The following is an 11464-nucleotide window of genomic DNA, read 5'->3' on the forward strand; positions in this document are numbered from 1 at the left end:
GCCACCAAGGTTTTTTTTTAAATAAGTATTTAAAATATTTTTTGGGCAAACATGTATTTTATTTCATGTTGAATGCAAAAAGATCCATACTAGTATGGATTTTAATGGGCAGAAAGTAACTTTATATTTCCCACCATGAACATCTGTAACATGCACAGATGTTTTTGTAAATGAAAAGAGCATCAAAGAGAATTTAAAGAGTTTATTATGTTATACAACCTTACCGTTACCATGTGTAATTTGAAAAATACTATTCATTTTTATATACTGCAGTAGAGAAGTTTTAACCCCACCATAAATTCATAATTTCCTGTAAATAATCACAGTAATTATCTTTTTTTTTTTTCAGTATTGATGTCATCAGGAGGTAAAATGAACTCCCTAGCCTCCCTTTGGGATTCGCTAATTAAAGCATTCATACAAATGCAGCTAACAAGCAGCAGAAGACCTTGACTTTTTCATTTCCCTGTGAAATGCGGTAGCTTCCAATCCTGATTATAGGTCTTCAACACCTATAGAAATAATCTTACAGAACAGACATTTTTATCATTCTCAGAAATTCTCTCAAAACATGATTGTTTGTAGTTGTTTCCACATACGAGACTCAGATGTGGTTTAACAAGGTTCAGTAGCCTCAGGTTCCTTTTGAATATAGTTCTTTTGCAAGGTTATTTCTTACAGTTTGTAAGTGGAAAGAGTAGTTATTCATGTTTAATATTATCAGAAACAAAGTTAGAGAAGACTTTTGCTGTGTAAGTATGTATGGGTTGTCCTTTTTTTTTGTAAGAGTATATAAAGAAATTGTGGCTTGAGGGAATGAATGTTATTTATAAAAAAAATAGCCCATTACCCCAATAGCATCTGACAGCTTAAGGTTATACCATCCCTGCTGTTTTCTTTCAATAAGAACATGTGAGGAACACTCTTATATAAGCTGATAGCGATGAATCCCAGCAGCTGAACTTGCAGGATTTCAGTATAAGTAGGACACATTCAGTTATTTTATGTTTTCATGTTGTTTTGAGATCATTTGGAAATTATATTAAAAACAACTCTGACATCTTTTCTGGGCTTAAACTTGTTGAAGATGAGTTTGTAGGAAAACTGATGTGATGAGCCAATACTTTTAATTCTGTTTGGAAATCATAGATGCTATGTCCCTTAGGCTAAAGAGAAAAAAGGCTGCTTATTTATGTCTTTGTTTATCTATCTTTCTCTCTATCAGAGTAAAGCAATGATTATCAATCTTCAGTGCACATAAAGAAATCCATTAATGTTAATTGCATTAGAAATCACATCTGTGAGGACCCCATTAATGTTGCATGATAAACAATAGTGGTGCAAACACTCAGAGTAGGTAATTGGTTGGTGAAAAATAGCTGTGACTTCCTGCCCTTAAAACTTTACTAAGGTGATGTGAAGAAATTTGCATGAATAACAGTTGCCAAGCTTGCAGTGTCATTCCCAGTCGGACACATTGAGAGGAAAGCATGACAGCAGCAAAAAGAGTTATTTCTAAATTTTTATGCTAGATTTATGAAACAGTCCAAGAACCGACAGAGGAGAGAAAGGATGAATCAATATTCAGATGAGCCTCAAGTGCAGAATGTGACAAAGTTGAGAAGCTCCCAGAACTTTCTGTGCATAAATCTGCTTAATTATGTGTATTAGAATATAAACACTAAACATTAGAGCTTTGTTCATATATATATAGTAAATCTATACATTTCAAGAACTTGGAAATTCACTTATTACAGTAAACATCTGTTTACTGTAATATTACTGTAAGTGCAACATGTTGATGTGTCTGTTTGTGAATATGTGGAAACGGAGCAGGATCTGTTAAATAAGGTGAACACTACTGAGTATTTTGTGAACTTAGCACTGCTTTTGATCTCAAGGTATTCTGTAGATTGAATAGCATGAAGGTCTTTTTCCACAGGCTGCTGTTTTTGTGTTTGAAGCACCCGTGTCCTCATTTTCAGTGCTACTCTCAAGTGCTTCTTGTTGCTAGGTTACACAAGCTCTTTTGTGACGCAAACAATAAGTTTTATATACGTAAAAAAGAAATGAAAAAATTTCATCTGAAAAAAAATGTACAAGAATGTTTTTGAGTTTATGACCTTTCAAGATTTGTAATGAAACTGGATTCTGCTATCATATGCTTCTGTTAATGTTATGCTTTTATTTAAATCTCTTTCTGAAGTGATAACACCTTGATAATCATCTGTATAAAGTCGACATTTGACATTGCTGCAGATAAATTTAGCCGTGCTGTGTTGTTTTGCAGGTGAGAGGCCCTTTAAGTGCAATCAGTGTGACAAGGCCTTCAACCAGAAGAGCGCTCTGCAGGTCCACATGGTCAAACACACTGGAAAGAAACCCTTCAAGTGTGAGGTGTGCAGCATCAGGTTCACCCAGAAAAGCAACATGAAGCACCACATGAAGAGATCCCACGGCTACGGTGAGCATCTGGGTGGCATTGCACCAACACACACACAAACACCTGAACATGCGGGCAGCTGTTTGTGCAGCTGGGCGAGGAACGACAGTAAACAGTTGTCCCTTATCAGTCTGTGCATGGGATTTGCTTTCACCCAGGAACAACATTTACATGAGAATCCAGGGTTTGTTTTTCTGTTTTGTGATGTTTAATTCGTTTGTGTGTCATAGCCACACTTTCTAAATAACAGATGAAGATTAAAAAGTGTCCTTTAAGTGCTTCAGACTGCTGAGAGGCAGAACTGAGGCTTCTTCTCTTAAAAATTCCCAAATGTAGCTTCTGTTGCTCCTCTTTTTCGTGTAATTATCTGTTCAGAATGAGTCTTTTTATGTTCCAACACTCATCAATGATGCGTTCGGCTCCATCATGAGATATAATTTCTGGACAGCTGCTGACAGATCCACTGACTCAGAGTTTCTTCATGTGTTGACAAGTGCATCGAGTGTCTGTTGATTTATTACCTCTTCTCGAGAGCATCACAGTTAAGGTTGAGGCTCCACTGAAATCCAAGTGTGTGACTAACACGTAGTCATTACTACTGATTACGTTCAAGAAACCCACCTTGGAGTCAGACAGGTTCTGATTGAAGACGACTGCAGGATTGGAGCACTCGGATCCCGTTATGGATGAGTTGGTGTAAATGATATAGAGTTCCTGTTTTCTGGAGTGTTGCTGGAAATGAGGTCCAACCTCCACAAGCATTAAAGCAAGCTGAATTTGTTGTTTTTCCCCCAAATCTAAATCATGCATATGGACTTGCAAAGGTTAAATGGACTGTACTTATATAGCACTTTTCTAGTCATGTTGCTCACTCAGTGCTTTACATTACATGTCACATTCACCCATTCACACACACAGCACTTCTACTGTTATATACTAAGTTCTTTGTTCTATCCCACATATTCATCATATATGGGGTTCAGTGTCTTGCCCAAGGACACTTCAGCATGTAGTCAGAGGAAGCCTGGAATTAATCAACCAGCTTTCAGGTTGGCAGATGACTGCTCTTCCTCCTGAGCTACAGCCGCCCTCCATTATACAGTAATGTCTCATTGGTTAACAAATGTTTCGCAAGCTCACCAGTAGAAAAACCATCCAGTTTTAGATGCATCTCACATCCACATGGCATTTGTTTGTCCTGGTTGACACTTAACAGTCAGTCTGTTTTTGGGTTTCAGATGAGACACAGCATATGCAGACAGCAGTGAATGCTCCCAGAAGGGACAGAATAATGAAGTAGGAATGAAAAGGCAACCACAGGCTGGTTTTATTATTATGAAAGCCTGCTTTCTGCTGAGGCTCCCATACAAAGATTTCCATCAACATGGTTTTACAAGTAAAGGACAAAACAATAGAAGGCTTGTGTTAGATTGAGTGCCATAAAAATTTTATTCATATTCTTGGTTGTTGAAATATGTAGACAAATATTTTCTGGATTGCCACTAAACTTTGTACTATGCTAATACTTGGATGTTTTTTGGTTTAACATTTTCGTTTTTATCAAGCAGCTTCCCACAGTGTGCAAATAACAATGTGATTTATGTTTTTTCTTTGGCAAATCTTGGTCAACAGGTCCATCTTTATAGACTTGTACTCAAATGAACTATATAACCTACTTAAAAACAAACCAAATTAATTTGTTTGACCTTCAGATCATTGGTGTCCTCAATCTCATCTCTGAAAGCCCAATTTTCCCTGAAAAAAGCTGAAACTGACAGAGGTAACTGGGGCACATGCTGCTTTTTGTTCCCAGTGTGACACCGCTTTCAATGGTACACAGAAAAAACCCAGAGCCTTTGAACCAACGTCATCCTTCACACCACTGCTGTAACTGGGACTTTGTAGGTCTCAATTAAACTTCTACATGTCACAGTGAGGCAATTTGACTCCTACAACCGCACACTGACACACAACAAGTCCCATGCTCTTCGTCTCCGTGACAACCTGCCAGACAAAGCCAGAGCTTTCTGACACTGTGCAGATGTTTCCTTCCAGTGCGTCTTGTTAATTTTGGACTTCTATTCATCTTGGAACAGATTCAAGGCACTGAAAGGAGCTTCATAACACACCTGAGTCTCATTGTTTCTCTTTGCAGATGAGGTTTTGTTTAGTTCTTTTTTTCTCTATGAAACCCTTTTTTTTCTTTTAGTAATAGTAAAAACAAAAAGTATTGCTACTGAAATGAAGCCATCATTCAACAAGAAGATGATAAATAGATTAAAAGATTGTTATATTTAATCAGTTTGTACAAAGACAACTTTCTAAATGATTAAAATCTCTTTTTTGTTGTCTTTCTTATGTTTGTGGTTATTTTATGCTAGCAACAAGTAAAAAAAAGAGCCTTGCAGAGGCAGCATATTCAGGAATATGACCCAGACACTCCTCTTCCCAGCAACACTCTCCTGCTCTTCCTTGGGGATCCCAATGTGTCCCCAGGCCAGAAGTGAAGTATAATCTCCAGCAAGTCCTGGGTCTGCCCCAGCATGCCCCAGTAGGCTGTGCCCAGTGCGTCTCCAAGGGGAGGTGACCAGGAGGCATCCTAATCAGATAACTGAACTACCTCAGCTGACTCTTTTAGAGGAGCAACTCCAGTCCCGATCTCTCAGGCTTACAAAGAATACTTATTGTATCCACAGTCTTATACTTTCGGTCCCCCGGACTTAAACTTCTTACATTTAATTTACCTGATTATGAGACCTGATAAGGATCAGGTGATTTTTTTAAATGATGTCCTAATATGTAAAACCTCAGAACTGAAAGATGGTGTACTTACTTTCTTTTTCCTTCTTCGCCATTTACATCTAAATCAGGGGTGCCCAAGCCCAGTCTCCAAGAGCTCCTATCCTGAAACTTTCAGATGCATCCCTTCTCCAGCACACCTGAATCTAATGAATGTCTCGTTACCAGGCCTCTGCAGAGCTGAGTGACATGCGGATGAGGAAATGCAGTCTGTTGGAGAAGGGCTGCATCTAAAAATTGCAGAGTAGGATCAGGACTTGGGCACCCACGATCTAAATATTGTAAACACGTCCTTCTTTAAATTTCCTTCAGCTTATTTGTAATCTGATTTTCCTGTTCTTTAAATACATTTTGTTACATTTTAATAATAAAAAAATGTTCTAATGTTAAATCTAAACAAAATATTTTGGGGAAATATTAACTTCCTTCTGTTGGGAATAAGTTCTTCCCAGTATTTCATCTTTCACTTCACACAATGAGCTCATTCAAAAAAGTTGAATATTTGGACTCGCTTTATATTAATCCATGATAATAATCATTAATCTGTTCCTTTTTTTTGTCTTGCTTTAAAGTTTTTTGCTTCAATAGTAATTTTCTTTTTTTCATGTTGGAGCGTCTCTCTAATGCTGTAGCAACTTAATGAATATGAGTTTGTAGATTTTCACATTCAGAGCAAAAATAAACAGAGATAATTGAATGACTCCCACTGTGAAATTCAATCCAGTGTGTGGCCTGCAGCATCAGTGTACGAACCTTTCCGCATCTGCTCTGTTGTTTGTGCTCAAGTTATTTTAGGCTGAGTGGTCTGCATCATGTTTGGAAGTTAGAATGAGCGTGTTCCACATCAGCCAAGCCGTTCGTATGTGGTTGGTTTAATGGACATGGTAGTTTTTAGAAGAAGGGGAAATGGGAGAATGTGAGATATTAAAACTAATGTTGGAGGAGTGAGGAGCAGATGATTACTTTTTGACAGATGGTCTCATTATTATGACAGCCGATCTAGCAAATTGAATTCAGAAGGAGAGTGGCTGGTGCTGTTCTGTCAATAAGTGTTAATGGACCTGTCCTCTGTTTTAAAGAACTCTTTTTTTTTTTTACACAGAAACCCGCTTCTCATTTTACCTCTTTTACCCTCCAGGTCAAATCCATGACGTTCCCTTGGGCCAAGAAGAGCAAGTGGCCCAGGTTGAGGTGACACCAGAGCTTGACCTCGAGGTGGTCCCTGAATCAGCCGGAGACTGGCACAATGTCTTCCCCTGACAAGAGTCTACACGAGTCCCAAGAGTCTTTAAGCACTTATTAAATTTTGCAACTAAGCAGCAAAGCTTTGTCAAACATATTGTTAAAGAAGACGATCAGATTTTATGAATTTGCTCATCAAAGTCTTGAACTCCAGCTGCAGTCTTTTTCTGCTTATTAAATTGGCAGCAAAGGAAGGGGAGTCTGGTTCTCTGGATCTACTTAATGAATTTCATCTGCTCCTCTCTGCTGTCTGATTGTCATCAGTATGATAACCTCCAGAGAGCTTTGGCTCAATAAACCCATGCATCCACGGGGATTCTCCATACCAACATTAACCCTGTTGGAAAGAGGAAATAGTGGATGACAGGACTGAAGAAAAAAAAAAAACATCCAGAGAACCTGAGTCTTGTCTCTTTATGACAGCGGAGCTGCAGCCAGCTACACTGGTGTCATGGCTTCAGAAACTTTGTAGTAGCACAGATAGAGAGCTTTTTTTTCCCACTGGTTTGCAGGGAATTTGTCACTTTTTATAAATATTTATACTGTACATACTGAATCTGAAAATGAATTGTTATTTTTAGTTGATGGTTAAGTTAGATAATGACACTTAACATGTTGGTGAAGCTCAGTAGTGCCTATTGGGGAAACTGGTGTAGATTTAATGCTGTTCAAGTTCTTCACTAAAGATGTCAGCATTGCGTTTCCTGTTGTAATATCATTTGGACATCAACTTATTTACTGTAGTTCATTTTGTAAATATTGCAGTTAAATTGCATATATTTTCTGAAGAACCACCAGAACATTGATTGTTTGGATAAATGTAATTTTAGCAGAATGTTGCGTTTGTTACAAAGCCAAAATGATAAGCTGTCTTTTTTTTCCCTTCTTTTTGTAGTTGTATTTTTTATTTGTTATGATAAATTATAATTACATTTCTTTTGTACGAATCCTGCCTCCTATCTTTTGTTTGTTTAGCGACTCCAGAAGTAGTCAGATTTCCAACTTTGCTTTACAGTTTTGGATTACAATGGATGCACAGCCACTCTGGGTTTAGATCATTTCACTGTCTTTGTGTTACTGCAGCCACCATTGCTGTTATGCTGTAGCTCAGTGTTTCTCAATCCTGGTCCTCAGGGACCACTGCCCTGCTTGTTTTAGTTCTGTCCAGCTCCAGTACACCTGATTCAGATTAACTGAACTGCTTGTCAAGTTCTTTGCAAGCCTGCTAAAGAGCCAATCATTTGAGTCACGTGTCTTAAAGATGGACACCTCTAAATCATGCAGGGCAGTGGTCCCCGAGGACCAGGATTGAGAAACACTGCTGTAGCTAATTATGCAGTGTAGTAAATATTTTTTCAAAAGTTTAATCATTAAGATATACAGCTGAAACTCAAACAATTAGAATATTGCTAAAAACTTGTATTTAAAACATTTATTTCATTAATTCAACTTCAAAAGATAAACTAATACATAGACTCATATACAAAGTGAGATATTTCAAGCATTATGTGTTATAATTATAATGATTATGGCTTACAGCTTATTAAAACCCAAAAATTTAAATCTCAGAAAATTAGAATATTGTGAAAAGATTCATGTTGTCGCCTCTAAGTGCCACACTCAAATCAGCTAATTAATCCACAACGCCTGCAAATGACTCCTGAGCATTTAAATGGCCTCGACGTCTATTTCAGTAGAGTTCGCAATCATGGGGAAGGTTGCTGACCTGACAGTAGTGCAGAAAATCATCAATGACACCCTCCACAAGGAGGGAAAGCTTCAAAAGGTAATTATAAAAGAAGTTGGATGCTTTCAAAGTGCTGCATCAAAGAACATCAATAAAAAGTTGAGTGGAAGAGAAAAATATGAAAGAAAAAGATGCACAACCAGCAGAGATGACTGCAGCCTGGAGAGGGGGAGTTACACAAGGAGTTAGTGTTTCAAGAGCCACCACACATAGACGGATCCTGGTCATGGGCTCCAAAAGTAGCAGTCCTCTTACCAATCCGCTCCTGAACAAAATACGTCAGAAGCGTCTTATCTGGGCTCAAGAAAAAAAACTAACTGGTCTGTTGAGCAGTGGTTCAAAGTGCTTTTCTGATGAGCAAATTTTGCATCTCATGTGGAAATCAAGGTCCCAGAGTCTGGAGGAAGAACGGAGAGGCAACAATCCAAAACACTTAAAGTTTAACGTGAAGTTTCCACAGTCTGCGTTGATCTGGGGAACCATGTCATCTGCCGGTGTTGGTCCACTGTGCTTTGTTGGTCCAGAGTCAATGCAGCCATCTACCAGGAGATTTTAGAGCACGTTATGCTTCCTTCAGCAGAAAAGCTTTATGGAGATGATTTTAATTTCCAGCAGGACTTGGCACCTTCCCACACTGCTAAAAGAACCAGAACCTGGTTCAATGACCAAGGGATTACTGTGCTTGATTGGCCAGCAAACCCTCCTGACCTGAACCCGTAGAAAATCTATGGGGCATTGCCAAGAGAAAGATGAGGCACATGAGGCCGAGCAATGCAGGAGAGTTGAAGGCCGCTACTGAAGCATCCTGCTCTTCCGTTCCACCCCAGCAGAGCCACAGGCTGATAACATCCATGCCACACTGCTTGAAGCAGTAATTAATGCAAAAGGGGCTCAAACTAGGTACTGAGTTCAAATGCAAACTATACTCTTTAGATGGTCAACATTTCTGTATTCAAAAATATTTATTGATTTCATTTAATATTCTAATTTTCTGAGATATAGATTTTTGGGTTTTCATAAGCTGTAAGCTATAATCATCAAAATCACAACAAATAAACACTTGAAATATCTCACTTTGCTTGTAATGACTATATAATATATTAGTTTACCATTTTAAGTTAAATTGGTGAAATATATTACGTTTTGTGCAATATTCAGATTTTCTGAGTTTAACCTGTATATCAGTAATTTGCATCTCTTTTAACTCATGGTTTGCATCCTTACCCTCTCGTTAATCTGTCTGTTTCTCATATATAACTGCATGAAAAGTTGCTGAAGCTGCAGATCTGCCCATAAATGAATTTTGTGGCGGTTACTGATGTAACCCTATGTGTTATAAAACAGTGTTTCTGAATCTTGATCCTCAAGACTAAATGCCCTGAATGTTTAAGATTTATTCCTCCAACACACATGAATCAGAATGATGGAAGTCCTTGTCAAGTTTTTTTGTAAGCCATTCATTTCAGCTAAATGTGGTAAAATATGTAAACAACTAAAACTTGCAGGATACTGGGTCTTGAGGACACACTGCTTTAGAACACTGGAGTTGTGAATCAATCAGAAAGCAAGGTGTTTTTTTATGGCTTTGTTCTGTGACATGATGTGATACCTGCAGACATATGCTGGGACATTTGGGGAAGAGGAGCCAAGTTTGAGTTTCTGGTTCACAAGCTGTCACAGAGAATTTGAGTATGGAATGACATATAATATGCACTCACTGGCCACTTTATCAGGTCCACCTTGCTAGTAACAGGTTGGACCCTGATTCCTTCAGAGCTGCCTTAAATCTTCATGGCATGGATTCAAGAAAATAATGAAACATTCCTCAGAGATTTTGCTCCATATTGACATGATAGCATCACACAGTTGCTGCAGATTTGTTGGCTTTGCATCCACGATGAGAATTTCCTGTTTTACCACATCCCAAAGATTCTCTGTTAGACTGAGGTCTGGTGCCTGTGGAGGCCAGTTGGAGTACAGTGAACTCATTGTCATATTTAAAAAGCAGTTGGAGATGATCTGAGCTTTGGTCATAAAGGGATGGATGTGGTCAGCAGTAATACTAAGGAAGGCTGTGGTAGTTAAACTTCTCAACTGGTACTAAGGAGGCCAAAGTGTGCCAAGAAAATATCCCCCACACCGTTATACTACCAGCAGCCTAAGCATTAGAAGGAATGATGGATCCATGCTTTCATGTCATTGACACCAACATCTGACTCTACCACCTGAATGTTGCAACTGCAATAGACACTCATCAGATCTGACAACGTTCTTCCAATCTTCTGCTGTGAAATGTTGGTGTGCCAGTGTGACTTACAGCCTCAGTTTCCTGTGCTTAGCTGACAGGCGTGGCATCTGGTGTGGTCTGCTGTAGCTCACCTGCTCCAAGGTTTGATGTGTTGTGTGTTGTGTAATGGTATTGTGCATACCCTGGTGGTAACCAGTAGTTATTTAATTTATTGTTACCTTTTTATCATCTCCAACCAGTCTTCCCATTTTCCACTGACCTCTGACATCAACAATCACACATTTTGGTCCAGACAACTGCTGCTCACTGGATGTTTTTGAGTTGGTGTGATTAGCTGATTAGATATTTGTGGCAACAAGCATTTGAACAGGTGTATGTATTAAAGTGTACATATACCGTTACAGACATGCAAAGTTTTATGTACCATGATTGAAGCATATTTTTAGACTTAACCTCAGAGAGCTGATAATAACCCATGGAAGTTGTGCTTGTTGACCACTCTTTGCTGTCTTCTCAACCCCCAATCAGCTACCCTCCCTGTCTGGCTCTCCTCAAGGTTTCTTCTTGTTAAAAAGGAGTTTTCCTCTCTACGTTTGCCTTGTTCATGCTCAGGATGAGAAATCTGGTAAAACATTGAACTTGAATTAGATTTAATTCATCATTTATTAGATTTTATTTGTTATCGGAGTAACAGGCTGTAAAAGTGTCTGCACTCTTGCCAACATTTCACCTTTTATGCAATAGTTATATACTGTTAATTAGTGATCTTTGGGGAACCTTGGACTCATTCATTCTAGTATTTCTTCCTTGCTTCTAGTCTTCATGATGGCTGGCCTACATATCCCATTCACCTTTTGATTCTGTTTCCATTTATGTATCCTCCACTGAACTACCATCTCCTGTTTCTGTCTCAGATTTACTAGACACGTATAAGTCTATTTTTTTAAGAAGCTGTAATCTTCTTATTTTTATGTAATCCCGGTAT

The 11464-nt window shown here is 38.5% G+C and overlaps 1 protein-coding gene across 3 annotated transcripts in view; it reads left to right on the top strand.

The window, feature by feature from the left end:
- The window catches only part of LOC121642044 (zinc finger protein 236-like), a 67348-nt gene extending 60418 nt beyond the window's left edge, over nucleotides 1–6930 (top strand). For all 3 annotated transcript variants that reach the window (XM_041988511.1, XM_041988514.1, XM_041988512.1), the window contains exons 31-32: nucleotides 2291–2464; nucleotides 6381–6930. In XM_041988511.1, coding sequence (XP_041844445.1) covers nucleotides 2291–2464; nucleotides 6381–6502 — 296 coding nt within the window. In that variant the 3' untranslated portion in view covers nucleotides 6503–6930. The remainder of the gene's footprint in view (nucleotides 1–2290; nucleotides 2465–6380) is intronic.
- The last annotated feature ends 4534 nt before the right edge of the window (nucleotides 6931–11464 follow it).

The sequence above is a fragment of the Melanotaenia boesemani genome, chromosome 6 (genome assembly GCF_017639745.1).
Source record: "Melanotaenia boesemani isolate fMelBoe1 chromosome 6, fMelBoe1.pri, whole genome shotgun sequence".
Taxonomy (NCBI): Eukaryota; Metazoa; Chordata; class Actinopteri; order Atheriniformes; family Melanotaeniidae; genus Melanotaenia; species Melanotaenia boesemani.